Source organism: Cetorhinus maximus, chromosome 10 (genome assembly GCF_964194155.1).
Source record: "Cetorhinus maximus chromosome 10, sCetMax3.hap1.1, whole genome shotgun sequence".
Lineage (NCBI taxonomy): Eukaryota > Metazoa > Chordata > Chondrichthyes > Lamniformes > Cetorhinidae > Cetorhinus > Cetorhinus maximus.
Window position 1 is genome coordinate 87,612,738 of NC_135888.1, and position 17,293 is coordinate 87,630,030.

General features: G+C 39.9%; 1 protein-coding gene across 2 annotated transcripts; it reads left to right on the forward strand.

The window, feature by feature from the left end:
* Window positions 1-708: 708 nt before the first annotated feature.
* On the forward strand, window positions 709-17,293 carry LOC144685823 (ADP-ribosylation factor-like protein 9). 2 transcript variants are annotated; one of them, XM_078550749.1, is made up of 5 exons: window positions 709-943; window positions 6,171-6,213; window positions 7,771-7,941; window positions 14,975-15,150; window positions 17,094-17,293. In XM_078550749.1, the coding sequence occupies exons 1-5, from the start codon at window positions 809-811 to the stop codon at window positions 17,271-17,273; spliced, it is 705 nt and encodes a 234-aa protein (XP_078406875.1). In that variant the 5' UTR covers window positions 709-808; the 3' UTR covers window positions 17,274-17,293. The 2 variants fall into 2 exon arrangements, with proteins under 2 accessions (XP_078406875.1, XP_078406876.1); XM_078550750.1 differs by lacking the exon at window positions 6,171-6,213 and having other exon boundaries at window positions 732-943; window positions 7,773-7,941.

Below are 17,293 nucleotides of genomic sequence, written 5' to 3' on the forward strand. Positions count from 1 at the left end.
CTCCTCTTTCGTATGATCGTATCACAACTTAATCATTTTTACATTTTTCTGTAATCAGTTTAGCTCACTAAACAGTAGCTGATAAAATACAAGTTCTTGTTAAGAGCATTTTGTTAGAAGATATTACTTAATTCCTAGCCTGTGATACAAGATAGTAACTAGAGCTATCTTATAATTTATTCTTTACATATATCATCCACTTACTAATATGGAGAAAGCACAGGACGTTTTGGTTACAATATTTTGGGTAGTGGAAATACTTCCTTTAGTTTCAAAGCTTTTTTTCTCATAAATAGATCATTAGGATGGAAATAATTTTGTTTTGAACAAGATGACAAATAATTTTGATGAGATAGAACGTCCGAGTTTATGATATTTTACATAGTATACTGTGGTATTGCAGACTGTATTTCCTTCGAAGATAATGAAAGGTAAGCAGCCAAAATTGCAATATTCAGTTTGTCACTGACGACTGTCCAGCTGGCAAATCAGTGAAAAATAATGAGCACATACGGGTTTCGCTTCTCTGCTACAGAGCGTGAGGTATCTTCCCTCTTGTCTATGATCTGAGGATGTTTCGTCTATTTGGGGCCAATCAAACCATAAGTGGAACCTCGCAATGCACAGGAAATCCTAAACCTGTCTCTAACTTTCTTTGGTCCTTTATTGTACACTGTTTATAAATTAAAATGAAATTGATTAAACTGTCGCTGGGGTGTGTGCGCGGCGTGACGTCTAGGCAGGAGTGGCAGAAGACAGAGCGAGACGACGTTTCTGGTCCTGTTTACTGAGGGGTCAACGTAGAACAATGGCTCACCTGCGCCATATCGGAGCTGCAATAGGAGCTGTAGTTGCAATCATGGGCAGCGTGGTGTTCATGTCATGGAAGTACTTTAACAGCAAAAGGCGTTATCCCGAGGAAGAATACGATAGTATCAAAGAGGTAAAAGGCAAAGAACTAGTTCAATGAATGCATTTCATCTGTGCATAATGAGGGCATGGGACCTGGCAGCTGTCGATATCAAATCCTATTGTGATTATGTGGTTTGGCATTTCTTTTCTTTACACAGAAAATTAGAGTTTTAAATGCTTTTATCACACACCGAGGCGAGATCATTGTACCTTTAAGGAAAAGTGGTTAAACAATTGAAAGAGAAAGATATACGGTTGTGGAGAGAAAGGAGGCGTCGTTTTGGATTGCCCTAATAAAGAGTTGGCACAGATAGGATTTGCCGAATGACCTCCTTCTCAGCCATAAACATCAATGGCATAAGCAGGCTCAGACATTAACTGAACTAAAGAATGTCATGTTATAATCTACTGAGCAATGAAACCGTTAGGAAAAGTAAATGACAGAAATGACTACGTTTTGGTTTCTAGTACTCAAAAATCCATTTGTTTTGCTGAATTTGAAATTCTTTAAATGGTGAAAATTACGACAAACTAACAAGTGCTGAAATAATATTTGAAAATCTGTTTTTAATTGACTACAGACTTCACCCAGCTTAAGCACGTCTGTTAATGGTTTAAATACAGATTAAGTTCGGAGCTAGAATTAGACATTCCTCTAGTATCCTTTACTTACAATAGATCATAGTGCTAGTTAAATTATTGAATGAGTAAATTGTAATTATGGCTAAAAATGCTGTGTATATTTGTCTTAAAAAGGAAAAAAAGCAAAATGGTCTGGTAACATAAGCACTGTTGATAATTGTAGAACTAGGGAAGTTATTAGAATCTATAATTAGAGTGATTGAGCTGATTAGAGAGCCAACATAGATTTGTAAAGGGTAAGTTGTGTCTAATGAGCTTAATTGCATTTTTTGATGAAATACCTGAAGTAGGAGATGGGGAATTTCTATGGATGTAATTAAATTAATCTTCCAGAAGGCAATTGGGAGAGTTGTCCCACAGACAAGTCAAGCAACAGCCTGATATAAAACAGAATTACCTGGAAAAACTCAGCAGGTCTGGCAGCATCGGTGGAGAAGAAAAGAGCTGACGTTTCGGGTCCACATGACCCTTCAACAAAACTGTGTAGTTAGGAGAGGGGTGAAATATAAGCTGGTTTAAGGTGGGGGGGCGGGGGGAGAGAGAAGTTGAGGGTGGGGTGGTTGTAGGGACAAGCAAGCAGTGATAGGAGCAGATAATCAAAAGATGTCACAGACAAAAGGATCAAAGAGGTGTTGAAGGTGGTGATATTATCTAAGAAAAGTGCTAATTAAGAATGGATGGCAGGATACTCAAGGTACAGCTCTAGTGGGGGTGGGGGTGGAAAGACTAACAAGGTATTAGTTGTAGATTTAAAAATAATGGAAATAGGTGGGAAAAGAATCTATATAAATTATTGAGAAAAAAAAAAGGGAGGGGGAAGAAACGGGGTGGGGAGGGGGAGTTTAAGATCTAAAGTTGTTGAATTCAATATTCAGCCCGGGAGGCTGTAAAGTGCCTAATCGGAAGATGAGGTGCTGTTCCTCCAGTTTGCGTTGGGCTGCTCCTTAGCCCTAACCTTTTTCAGGATGGAGCCAGTGACCTGCCACATTCTCAGCTCCCTAGGAGTCCTTCTGAGCCCTAACTGCACAGAGCTATGAAACAGCTCCTGGAGCTTCTCCCCCAATGACACAGCAACACTTTTTCTCCCTGCAGCCTGCTAATGGCAGCAACTCTTCGGTACATCTTTTTCCTCTGGTGCAGAACATTCACTCTCCCAGCAAATACAAGATAAATTGAAAGGCTGGAACTTTCTTAAGCTCCACCCATCTCCATGATGACATAGCCTTCCAGGCCTCACTGAATGCTTTTACATTAATTGTAGCCTTAACTCCCAAAACAAAACAAAATAACACTCTGGGCTGCATTTCTTTGCAAGCAGTGTAGACATCTCATCTCCAATTCTCCAGCTAAGTAAGCCCACCTGCTGTTTTCTGATCTTACCTTTCGAGCTGTTAACCCCTTAAGTCAACATGGCCCCAACCTTTAAGTGTAATAGACTTCAAGCTGCTTTAGCTGCATTTATCCCATTTTCTACAGTTAAGCTTTAATCTTCCCAGAACTGAAAATTAGCTCTAAAATAACACGATGAACCATGAACCAGGTATTTATAATGGGAGATTGAAGCTAATTGTAAAACTCCTATAGTTTTGAGGGTCCTAACTTATTGGAGAAGGGCCAATTTCAATTGGGTGAGAAGAGATCTGTCCCAAGTAAATTGGAATCGAAGATTGGGAGGCAACGTGGGGATGAGGAACTTCAGTTACATTGATAGATTTGAGAAGTTGGGACTATTTTTGTTGTATAAGAGAAAGTAGAAGATATGATAGAGGTATTCAAAATCACGAGGGGTTTGGACAGAATAGATAGGGAGAAACTGTTCCCATTGGTTGAAGGATCAAGAACCAGAGAGCAAAGATTTAACATAATTGGCAAAAGAAGCAATGGTCACATGCGGCAAAACATTCTTCATGTAGCTACCAGTTAGGATCTGGAATGTATTGCCTGAGAGTATAGTGGAGGCAGGTTCAATCAAAACATTCAAGAGGGAATTGGATTATTATCTGAAAAGGAAGAATGAGCAGGGCTACGGGCAGGAGACGGGGGAGCGGCGAATTGCTCCTTCAGCGAGGTAGCACAGATGTGAGCTTGATGATCATTTGTGGCATGGTGATCAACTGTTAAAGGCAAATTGTGTTTAATAAATATGATTGAGATTTTGAAGAGGTAACAGGATTGATGGGGTAATGAGATTGATGTGGTGTATATAGACTTCCAAAAGGCATTTATTAAAATGCTACACATAATAGGCTTGCTGGAAAAGATGAAGCCCATGGAATAAAAGGAACAATGGCAGCAATGAAATTGACTGAGTGACAGGAAACAGGGTAGTGATGAACAGTTGTTTCTTGGACTAGAGGAAGGTATACAGTGGGGTTCCCCAGGGGTCAGTACACCATTTATTTTCTTGATCTGTATTAATGACCGAGAGTTGCACAATTTCAAAATTTGTAGGTGAGAACTGTGAGGACGATAATGTTAGACTTCAAGAGGAAATAGACAGGCTGGTGGAATGGGTGTTCATGTGGTAGATTAAATTTAATGTAGTGAAGTGATAAATTTTAAGTAGGAAGAATGAGTAGAGGCAATATAAAATAAGGAATACAATTTTAAAGGGGATTTAGGAACAGGGATTTCGGGGGCTATGCATTCAAATTATTGAAGGTGACAGGGCAGGTCGAGAAAGTGGTTAAAAGGCATTGAATTCTGAGCTTCATAAATAGAAGCTTAGAGTACAAAAGCAAGAAAGTTATGATTAACATTTATAAAACACCAGTTCAACCTCGAGTGTATTATGTCCAATTCTGGACACCACGCTTTAGGAAGTGTATAAAGGCTTTAGAGAGGGTACAGAAGCGATTTGCAAGAATGGTTCCATGGTTGAGGCACTTAGATACATGAATAGATTGGAGAAACTGGAGCTGTTCTCTTTACAGAAGAAATAATTAAGGGGAAATTTAATAGAAGTGCTCAAAATCATGAGAGATCTAGACAGAGTAGATAGAGAAATTGTCCCCATTGGTGGAAGGATTGAGAACCATAGGGCGCCAATTTTAAGATGATTGGTTCTTTTGTCAATGGTGACCTGAGGAGAAACTTATTTATGCAGCTAATAGTTAGGTTCTGGAATGCACTGCCTTAGAGTGCAGTAGAGGCAGATTTAATCATAGCTTTCAAAAGGGAACTGGGTATGCACTTGGAAGAAATTTGCAGGGCTATGGGGGAAGTACATGAGAATGGGACTAGCTGAGTTGCTCTTGCAGAGAGTTGGCATGGACACAATGGGCTGAATGGCTTCCTTTTGTCCTATAATTATTTTATGATTCTATAACTCAAAACAAACAAGGGGTTGGATCAGGGAACATCTGTGCAGCCTAGTTGAATACAAGAGAACACAGTTTCCGGTTCAACTCGCAGAGAAGCTTTCAAAGCATAAACTCAGTTGTATATCTGTCAGGGGGCTGAGACCTTACACTCTTATATACTTTGGCTAATTTCTAAAGTTTTAAAAACTGGACAAAGACCTTTTTAAAATGGCTGAAGCTATGTCTGCCTGTGACCCTCAAATAATAAGAGCTAATATTGCAGTTTCACAGAAATTGACACCTTGTTATCTCTGAAGGAGCTCCAATGACCCCCTGTGGGCTGCAGAGACCAAATCCAAAGGGAACTGTACAAAGGCCATCTACATTTCATAAGCCAGGCTTGGTCAACGAGAGCTGCTTCATCTGTTAGGACAAAGAACTCCACAACAGTTGGAACATCAACAATCTCAGGAACCCAGACAAAGGGATACACACCCTTTGTCAAAGCCTAATTGGAGAGGTGGGATCCATGCGGCATGTTCCTCTAGCTAGTGAACCCAGTAGTATTGCCTTGCGGTACTAAGAAACCTCAGTTTGCCATTTTCCCATTGACTTAAGCAGCAGCACAAAAAAGGGTCTCCATCCAGATTTGGATGCCTGGCCCCATCTACACTGTTTTGACAGAAACTTCTGTACCATCACCTACAAGACCAATTCATCTCTGCGTGCCTATCTCATCATGGAAATCAACTCTACTGGAAAAGTGAATGATCCAGCAACGGATCAGCCTGCCAGCCTCTGTGAAGGAATTCACCATTGGACTTTGATTCTGGACTCTGGGCTCACATGAAACAATAATTCTTTTTTCTGTGGCCTTTGCCCTGTAAATCTTCCTTTTCTCTGTCCTTCTTTTACTGTGAGTGAAAAGGAGGCAACATTGCGACCCTCCTCCCGCATTTGAGTGTGTGCAAATAAACTAACCCTCTGAGTTCATCCTATTATGAGTTTGCTCTGGGGTTATTAATAAAAATTGGACCACCCTGAAACTGAGGGCATTGCTTATAAAGGGGGAAGCAAATTGAAAATACCTTTCTGTTTACATATGGGTGGTGAGAGGAGAAATCAGGGCTGTTTAAATGAACCCCCTCCCTTCCTGTCAGTAACAGATCTTTATGGCTTATATATTCATGTACACCTGTCAACCACCCCACACTCCAAACAAATTCGCTTTCTTTCATGGAAGGCTTGTTTCAACTGTGATTTTATGTTATTTATTCTCTTTTCTCACTTTTTCTTTGTTCTATTCAAATGCAGGTGGGAAATATCCAGAGCAGTGAATTGATTAAAGAAGCTGATGAGGAAAGTTGAAAACCTCTGTGATCTATCATCTATCATTTTTATACTTTTAAACAGAACCATTTTTCTTTTAACACTCCGCTACCTAAAGATGCTTTCTATATAAAAGTTAATTAACTATCATTGTGCCATAAGGATTTTAAGACTGAAGGAAGCCATTTATCCCATCAAGTTCATGCTGTCTCTGCATAGCAATCCAGTCAGTCTCAGGGACCCCTGCTGTATCCCTGTAGCCCTGCAAGTTTATATTCCTTAAATGCCCAACCAATTTCCTCTTGAAATCATTCATCATCTCCACTTCCTTGTGGACACAGAGTTCCAGTTCATTACCATTCACTGCATAAAAAAGTTCCGCACATTCCCCAGTATTTTGTGCTCAAAACCATAAATTTCTGTCCTCTAGTTCTTATGATCAGGTAATAGGAACAGCTTTTCTTTACCTTATCTAATCCTGTCATAATCTTGTTTACCTCAATCAGATCTCCCCTCCAACCTCTTGTTCTAAGGAGAACAATCCCAGCTTAGAACCATAGAAAAGTTACAGCACAGAAGGAGGCCATTCGGCCCATCTTGTCCATGCCAGCCCGAGGACACCCAGGTGCCCTTTCTAATCTCACCTTCCTGCACCCGGCCCATAGCCCTGCAGCTTACAGCACTTTAGGTGCAGATCCAGGTACTTTTAAAATGGTTTAAAGTTTCTGCCTCTACCACCAACTTGGGCAGCGAATTCCAGACACCCACTACCCTCTGTGTAAAAAAAGTTCTTCCTCATGACCCGCTACACCTTCTCCCATTTATCTTGAATCTATGTCCCCGGTTCTAGAATTCTCCATCAAGGGAAACAATTTTATCCTGTCCACTCTATCTATTCCCCTCATAATTTTGTACACCTCATTTTGTTTCACCTTCTCCAACCTAACCTTGTAGCTCAATTCCCTCATCCTTGGAACCATTTGGGTAAATATCCTCTGCATCCTGTCATATATATTTTCTTTTAATTAACCTTTCTTGCTCCTGATTTTAGTTACTTCATTGTTTTCCTTTTATGTATGGGGGCAGGCTTAGATTAGGATACTGTGAATAGAATTTGAATAGCAGTAAACTGGCACAGGGCAAATGTAATGTTGCTGAATGGAGTCTGTAGCTGAATGGAGTCTTTTGCACAATTTCCACATCCTTCTATTCAAAATAATCCAGAATATTTCTCCGAATCTGACATTATATGGTTAACGTTTGCATCTGTGGGAATATTTCCCCACATCTGACATTATATGGTTAATGTTTGCATCTGTGGGAATGAACAATGAAGTAATGTATGAAGGTTGAAGTGGGGTAAATTGAAAGCTTTTCACAGCTGATATGTTAAGTTTGAGATTGAAAAGTTAAATTGATGATGGAAGAATCAGCATTTGTCCAGCATATTAGATGGGTTTTGTCTCCTAGTTACATAATATACTTGTTACCTTTTATGCTCTTATGTATTGTGGTTTCATTGGTTTGCTTGCTGTTTACTTGATTGCATAGTTTGCTTCTTTATTAATTGGATGCTTTTTCAAACAGACCCAACCTAGGGAGAAGCAGATTCTGGTTCTTGGTTTAGACGGTGCTGGAAAAACCAGCATTCTCAATTGTTTGGCCAATCATACAGTGAAGCATAGCACTTCACCTACTCAAGGCTTTAATGCAATATGCATACAGACTGGAGGCTGCAAATTGGATTTCCTTGAAAGTGAGTACAATATTCTGCATATAGCATTGTGATGGGATGGAGGATTCAGAAGAGGTGTTAAAGAAAAAAGTTAGTTCTTTAAAACCCATCTCTTTAACCAAGCTTTTGTTCATCTGTTCTAACATCTCCTTATGAAAAGAGACATTTTTTGTCGAAGCTTTCGGTATTGCACCCCTTAGGACAGTTTGCAAGAAAATGCCACTGTTGGGGAAACAACAAATTTATACTGTATGAGAAGAATGCTGGTTGGTTGGCAAGTGGACTCTGATTTGTAGAGGCATTGCCATGGAGAATGCACCAGTTGATGCTAACTAACAGTTAACTACCAAGCATTGTTTGAGATTTAAACCAGTCAGCTTGACTCTAATTGGTCAAGACATTCCCCTTGGTAATGAACCAGTGAATGGCTGTCACTTATTTAGTTTATTTGAAACAGGTGCAATGTGTGTACATGTTCTTTCTATCTGCAAAGAGCAAGACCCTGTGTATTAATACAAGTAGCTTCCAGTACACGCAAATGTGCCACACTCTGAGTCTGACTGACAATCTTAAATTGGTTATCAGCATAATTCTTAGCACACTGAAGATTATTTAGCAAATATTGTCCAATCACGGAATAACATCTAACGTTGGACACTTTGCAAGCATGGGCTGGTTGGGTATGGTTTGTATCTTGCCAGTTGCGAGCAATGGAAGGAACGTGTTTGATATGATCTGCCAGTCTTTTGAGACATAGGACCTACATACCTAGCATCACACTGGCACTGAAATTCAAACACTGCTTGTAATAATTTCCTTGCATGTCTTAATAGGCTCTATCCTGCGCCCAAATTCACCTTTGAAATTGAGCAGTCAAATTAACTCCCCTCCCTGACGTACTAGTTGAGAGATCTGCCAAGGGGTTCTCTACCATGGTCTACTGAAAGCCTACCTTCACTGATCAATATACGCATTAGGATTCTTACAGTTCCATCTGCTAAAAGATTGGCCTTATCGGCAACTTCGTAAATGGGGCTCAAGCCGTTTGCTCACCATGCAGGCTTGATGCTGAAATGGGGCACATCAAAGGCATCCTGTGGGAATTATGGCTACCCTGATCAGATCATTTTGCGCTGTATATTGCGCAAACTCATGAACGGGCCTAAAGCCGTCACTTTCGGCCCTGAGAAGTACCCAGTCTGCCTCAGATTACCCTGGAAGGGCAAGGTATTTCAAAAATTTGAGCAACAGGTGAAGCTAGCTATTTCATGCTGCTACTATGCAGTTGCAACACAAGTGGTATTCGCTACAGGATGCTGCGGTCAAGCCAAAAAGACGTTCTGCCTATCCCACAGATGAGTAATGTGGTATATGAATTTCAGTGCCAGCGTGAGGCTAGGTATGTAGGCCTTATGACCCAAAGACTGGCGGATCATATTGCTGAAAAGAAAGGGACATTTTTGTTGAAACTTTTCATCTTGCACTCATCAGGACAATTCGCAAGAAAATGCCAATGTCAGGGGACACAACAAATTTATACTATATGAGAAGAGAGTGCTGATTGGTTGTCAAATGGACTCTGATTGGTAGAGGTGTTGCCATGTCCCTTCCGCTGCTCGCAATGGGCAAGGTACAAACTATGCCCAACCAACCTGTGTTTGCAAAACTCAAAACGGTGTCAAACATTAGATGTGATTCTGTGATTGGTCCACATTTGCTAAATAACCATCAGTGTGCTAAGAATTATACTGACAATCAATTTAAGATTGTCAGTCAGGCTCGCAGTGTGGCACGTGTGTACTGGAAGCTACATATATTAATACACAGGGCCCTGTTCTTTACAGATGGAACGTGTACACACATTGTGCCTGTTTCAGCTAAACAAAATAAGTGACAGCTGGTTCATTCCTCAGAGCAATGCCATGACCAATCAGAGTCAATTGGTTTAAATTTCAATCAATGCTTGGCAGTTACCTGTCAGTCACCATCAACTGGTGCATTCTCCATGGCAACACCTCTACCAATCAGAGTCCATTTGACAACCAATCAGCACTCTCTTCTCATATAGTATAAATTTGTTGTGTCCCCTGACATTGGCATTTTCTTGCGAATTGTCCTGATGAGTGCAAGATGAAAAGTTTCAACAAAAATGTCCCTTTCTTTTCAGCAATATCAAGTTCTATACCACCAAATAACCATCTCCTTATGTAATGAATGTCATGTTTTGTTTTATAATGCTCCTGTGTTTAGTGCCTTGGAATATTTTATTATTTTAAAGGTTCTACTTGAATGCAAGTTGTTGTTATCCACAGGAAAAGTTATGGCATCAAAATGAGTTGAGTTTTGACAATCATTCTACTTGAGATTGCTAATAAGATGCAATATATAATTGAGAAGCCAAGGCAAAACACCAAGGTGCATCATACAGAGTTGAAAGGAGTAAGCAGAGACAAAGTATTGGTGATTAGGTGAAGCCAAAATGAGTTTTTATAAGTCTGTAGATTGTAGCAATGTAAAGAGTGCACAGTTTTATTACCCTGGGAAACAAAACATTAGTTACTTTCAACATTGAGATTAAAGAAGAGGAAAAATCTATAGAATAGAATATTTTCAGTTTAGGGGGGACAGAAGGAAAAGTCCATACATTTTCGTAAATTAGAGATAGCCAAATGTACTTGTCTTGGAGGAAAGGAGAGATTAGAGGCAAGAGAAGGATTACTTTTCAGATAACAAGCTCTTTCCATAAGTATAGAATCCTAAAAGAACCTTGACAGATACAGGAGCAGTTTTCATGTCTTGAACAAAGAAGTATTTGGCACAAAAGAGAGAGCTGTAGAAGATGTGGGAGTGCTGTTTGAAGTCCGAGCAGATAGCAAGCTCAACAATTCCACGAATGAAGAGGTGAAGGTGCAGCTTCTAAAGTACAGATGCTAGTTAGACGAGTGAGAAACATAAGAAGCTATGTTTCTGAGGAACTGAGAGTTTTCTTTCATAGACACATTAAGCTGAATAGAGAACAAGACAGTGATTCCAGCTATCACATTTTATGTACAAAAGGGTTTGTCCTATGAAGGAAGCTGCTGAAAGTAAAATTGAATTCTTAGAGTAGATAGGATTAGATTTTGAATTTGGGAGGCCATTAATAATGAAAAAAGTAAAGAAACATTGAGAACCTCTGAGTTAATGAAAACGAGTTTTTAAAAATAGCCAATTGCTACAGTGCTTTAGGGAGGAACTTAATTTTCATAAACACAAATTTGTGTGAGGTGTGTAACTTAGGCTGCTAAACCACCAGCAAACAAGCATGCTGGTAATCATTGGTGTAGAATTTTCAAGTGATGAATAATTTAAGCTAATCTTAATGATTTAACAAATTATCATTCATGAGCAGTGAAGAAGCAGAATCCCTGATGTTTGTTTTGAGGGTGGAGAATCCAACATAAAGGAACATAAGAGGACAGTAAAAGCTTCTATAAGTATGCAAGAAGAAAAAGATTAGTGAAGACAAATGTAGGCCCCTTACAGTCTGACACAGAAGAATTTATAATAGACAACAAGGATATGGCAGAGCAATTAAATACTACTTTAGTTCTGTCTTCATGGAGGAAGACACACATAACTTCCCAGAAATACTAGAGAACCAAAGATCTAGTGAGAAGGGGAAAATTGAAGGAAATTAGCATTACTAAAAAAAGTGCTGAAAAAATGAATGAGACTGAAAGCCGATTAATCCCCAGGGCCTGATAATCTACATCCCAGGGTTCTAAAGGAGGTGGCCATGGAAATAGTGGATGCGTTGGTTGTCATCTTCCAGAATCTACAGAATTTTGGAACAGCCCCAGCAGATTGGAGGGTGGCAGATGTAACACCACTATTTAAAAAAGGGAGGGAGGGAAAAAACAGGGAATTACAGACTGGTTAGCCTAACGTCAGTGGTAGGGAAAATACTAGAGTCTATTATAAACGATGTGATAACAGGACATTTAGAAAATATCAATGGGATTAGACTAAGTCCACTTGGATTCATGAAAGGGAAATCATGTTTGATAAATTTATTGGATTTTTTTGAGGATGTAACTAGCAGAATAGATAAGGGAGAACCAGTGGATGTGGTGTATTTGGATTTTCAGAAAGCTTTTGATAAAGTCCCACATAAGAGGTTAGTGTGCAAAATTAAAGCACATGGGATTAGGGGTAATATATTGGCATGGATTGAGAATTGGTTAGCAGACAGGAAACAGAGTAGGAATAAATGGGTCTTTTTTGGAATGGCAGGCAGTGATTAGTGGAGTACCGTAGGAATCAGTGCTTGGGTTCCAGCTATTCACAATATATATCAATGATTTGGAAGAGGGAACCAAATGTAATATTTCCAAGTTTGCTGATGACATACAACTAGATGGGAATGTGGATGGTGAGGAGGATGTTAAGAGGCTTCAAGGCGATTTAGACAAGTTGAGTGAGTGGGCATATATATGGCAGATGCTCCTCTAAATTTTTGTCTTTGTTGCAGTTTCCCTTTAAGGGGCTGCCTTTTATTTGTCCCTAATTTTGTAAATTTAGCTTATTTGGTTGACTCAAGTTACATGGCAGATGCAGTATAACGTGGATAAGTGTGAAATTATCCACTTTGGTGGGAAAAACAGAATGGCAGAGTATTATTTCAATGGTGATAGATTGGGAAATGTTGATGTACAAAGGGACCTGGGTGTCCTTACACACCAAACACTGAAAGCAAGCATGGAGGTGCAGCAGGCAGTTAAGAAGGCAAATGGTATGTTGGCCTTGATTGCGAGTGGACTTGAGTACAGAAGCAAAGATGCACAGGTGTACAGGGCCCTGATGAGACAACATCTGGAGTATTGTGTGCAGTTTTGGTCTCCTTACCTGAGAAAGGATATACTTGCAATAGTACATCAAAGGTTCACTAGACTGATTCCTGGGATGGCAGGATTGTTGTATGAGGAAAGATTGTGCCGACTAGGCGTGTATTCACTGGAGTAGAAGAATGAGAGTGGATCTCATTGAAACGTGTAAAATTCTGACAGGGCTGGACAGATGCAGGGGTGATGTTTCCTCTGGCTGGGGGATCTGGAACAAGGGGTCACAATCTCAGGATACTGAGTAGGCCATTTAGGACTGAGATGAGGAGAAACGTTTTCACTCGAGGGTGGTGAACCTGTGGAATTCTCTGCCACAGAAGGCTGAGGAGGCCCAGTCACTGAATATATTTAAGAAGGAAATAGATTTCTAGACTCTAAAGGCATCTAGGGGTATGGGGCAAGAGTGTGAATATAGCGTTGAGATACAGAATCAGCCATGACCATATTGCATGACAGAGCAGGCTTGAAAGACTGAATGACCTACTCCTATTTTTCTACGTTTCTGACAGATCTGGCAGAAATAAAAATTGATGGAACCCCTGCTGATTGAACAGGTTGGAACAAAGGCAAAAGATTCTTTACAACAATAGAAATTAGTACTGAAAGGTGTAAAGAGGTCAGACTTCTTTTACTGAATGCAGGTGTTCCACCTGTACAACATATAGCCATGCAATTCATATATTTTACTGTAGCATACAGAAGTACAAGGGTATAACCTAATAATAGATTTACAGATGGTATAGGGCTTGTTCTGATAAGAAGTCTAGAAATTCATAGTTTTAACAATTTGGCAGATGGGTTCATGCAACAATTGGGCTATATGGGGGATGTTGTTGGTGTGACAGTTTATAGTTGGCATTCGATCAAGAATTGAGGGTTAGCTTGGTTTATAGGGTAAATTGTAACATTAGCATCGAAGAATGATAGAGGAATCTACGAGGCAGTTTTGTCATGACTGAAAGAAGTGGGGGCTGTTGGAAGAGTGGAGATTTAACTGTTTCCTTTCAATTAAATTGCAGTTAGCTTTGACAAAATAGGAATTTCTGAATTATATTTTCCAATTAACATAGGTAAACAGGATCATTTTATATTTAAAAATCGGCTTCAGCCTGCTGTATCTTGGGGCAAATAATCATTGTCTCTGACAGATGTTGCCATTACAAATAACTGAGCCAACCTATCAGCATATTTAATAAGCATGTATTTTGAACCATTTTCTCTGTTGATGTCTTAGTTTATTTCGGAACATAAGCAAAAGGTCACTAGAGCAATCTTTGTGAAATGTTAAGTGTATGCAGACCCAGGGAATAGCTAAATTCAATTTCTTGGATATTTAAATCATTATGGGAAGCATTTGAAAGGAAGACAGTTAATATTTGGCTATAGGAGGTGTGAGTCCTGTTGAAGTCTCAAGTTGCCGTTAGTTCTTCAAAGAGAAGCTTGCAGTGCTCCAACACCTCAATGTAGTTTGTATAAAACAATATATACATCAATTTAAAGTTGTGTTTGATTTGACTGACCATTCTATAGAATGCATATCTGTACATTCGCCCCAGCGCGGCGCAGGTGAGTGCGTCCCAGCATTGAGGCACAATTTTTCAATGAATTGATTTGACTATGCTGCTTCAACTCTGTTACCAGTTTCAATTCATTGAGAACACGGCAATCTGTATCCTCACCTCAGAGTTTCCTTTCTCTATCATCACTTCTCCCCACCCCATCCTCTTTAACCTCTGCTGGTTCAAAGGTCAAAAGCATTCTTTCACACTCTTGGCTTACAAACCCCTCCATGGCGATGCTGACCTTTTCCAGCTCCATGTTTCTACACACACCCTTTACTTTAACACTGTTACTCCTTGTCTTCTGCTTCATCATTAGTGGCCATTAATTTAATCATTGTGTTCCTGTCCTCTTAGAATATCTGTCCAGTTAATTTCTATGTTACCACCATCCTCTCAAGCTTTGAAAAGGTTTTTATAAGTATTCTTCACAATTGTGACTCAGATTCTTGCCCTTTTCCCTCCAGCTTGGCATTCATTTAGTGTTTTGAGACACCCTGCAGCATTTGAGGAATGCTAGAAAATGCAAGTTGTAATCTGAATAGTAGGTTCCTTTAATCTAAAAATACACAATATCCTATTTACTTCTTGAAGATGCATTTTATTTTACAGTTGGAGGTAGCTGCAACTTGCGCTCATACTGGAATCTCTACCTAAACAAAGCCCAAATGTTGATTTATGTGGTGGATTCTGCAGACCACGAACGTTTGCCTCTTGCTGGGCAGGAGCTTCATCGGCTGCTCAAACAAGATCCATTGCTGCCACTAGTGTTATTGGCAAATAAACAGGTAACGTGTATTTGATGGAAGTCCTCTGTGTGGGTGGAAGGGTAAGGGAAATGAAAATGGACTGTTTAGCAGCAAATTTGTCTCATTCACTAAAAGCATTTCATCTCAAGGGAGTATTACTTCTCTCACATTATCATTCCATGGATATTACATGTTGCATTTCAGCTGAGAATCGATTAAGCTTACTAAATTTTTGACTGTTATGTTCTAAGAGACAGCCCCAAGACTGCCCTTAACATCAAGGAGTCTTGGCAAAATTGAAGTCAATGAGAATCAGGGGAAAACTCTCCACTGATTGGAATAATACCTAGTACAAAGGAAGATGGTAGTGGTCATTAGAGGCCAATCATTTCAGTCCCAGGACGTTGTTGCAAGAGTTCTTCAGGTGTGTGTCCTAGGTCCAACCATATTCAGCTGCTTCATCAATGCCTGTCTCTCCATTATAAGGTCAGATGTGGGCATGTTCGCTGCTGATTGCACTATTTGCAAATCCTCAGATACTGAAGCAATCTATACCAATGCAGCAAGACCTGGGCAACATTCAGGCTCGGGCTGATGAGTCGCAAGTAACATTTGCACCACACAAATGCCAGACAATTCCCATTCCAACAAGAGAGAATCTAACCATCTTCCCTTGATATTGAATGACATTGCCATCACTGAATCCCCCACTATCAACATCCTGGGGGTTACCATTGACTAGAAACTGAACTGGACTGGCCGTATAAATACTGGGGCTACAAGAGCAGGTCAGAGGCCGGGCATTCTTAAGTGTGTAACTCACCTCCTGACTTACCAAAGCCTGTCCACGAGACACAAGTCAGGAGTGTGATGGAATACTCTCCACTTGTCTGGATGAGTGCGGCTCCAATAGTGCTCATAAAGCTTGACACCATCCGTGACAAAGCAGCCCACTTGATCAATACCCCATCCAGCAATTTAAACATTCACTACCTCCACCACCAAGGCAAAGTGGCAGCAGTGTGTACAATATACAAGATGCACTGCAGTAAACTCAACAAGGTTCCTTTGACAGCAACATCCAAATCCATGACCTCTATCACCTAGAAAGACAATGGCACCATAGACGTGGGAACACCACTACCTGCAAGTTCCCCTCCAAGCCATACACCATCCTAAAATGGAACTACATCACCCCTCATCTAGGTTTCCTTCAAGGCCAAATTCTACAAGTTTATTAACTCCTTCCTGTACTTTGTTGCAGTCCTCTTCTTTATTAAACAAACCCCAAATTGGTATCATCGGCAAATTTAAAACTGGTAGTTCCAATTCCTGAGTGCAAATTGTTTATGTAAATTGTGAACAACATGGACCCAGCATCTATCCTTGACAAGAATATGCTGATAGTGTTTGATGAAGGATAGGAGGAAGCTCTTGAGGAACACCACTTCCTATTATTTGTCAATCCAAGTAACTACCATTTATCCCTTCTCACTTTCTTTGTTTTGTAGCCAACTCCCTATTCATGGTGTAATTTGTACCCTGGCTGGATGTGTTCTGACTATTGTCACAGGTTCTGAACTTAGTCATAGGTCAAGCTTTTTGGAAACCCCACTGCATTATGTCTACTACATTACCTTTATCTATGTTCTGTTCCTTCAAGAATTCAAGGTTAGTCAAACATGACCTTCCCTTTTGAAACAAAAACAGAAAATGCTGCAAAAACTCAGCAGGTCTGAAGCATCTGTGGAAAGAGAAACAGAGTTGACGTTTTGAGTCCATATGACCCTTACTTTTACCTTTCCTGTTGGAATGAGCTGCTCTATTATAGCATGAGTTTCTTCAAGTTTTCATTACATCTTTGACTATTGATTCCACTTTTTCACATCACTGATGAATAAACTCACTGTATGCTTTAACTGTACTTCAGTAAAGGGTTTTGTAAACATTGTTTCAATAACTATTATTAATTTTGTTTATAGGACCTTCATGGGGCTCTTAATATTTCTGATCTTCATAGAAAGCTTCTACTCCATGATGTGAATTATGAAAAAAAACTTTTCCTCATGGCTACTAATGTCACCAAGGATGGAACGGAGATCCCGAAAAGTATCCACGGTGTTAAGGAGCTTATCATTCAGTGGATTTCACAGAAAAGCTGAGCAAACAGCAATTCGTATTT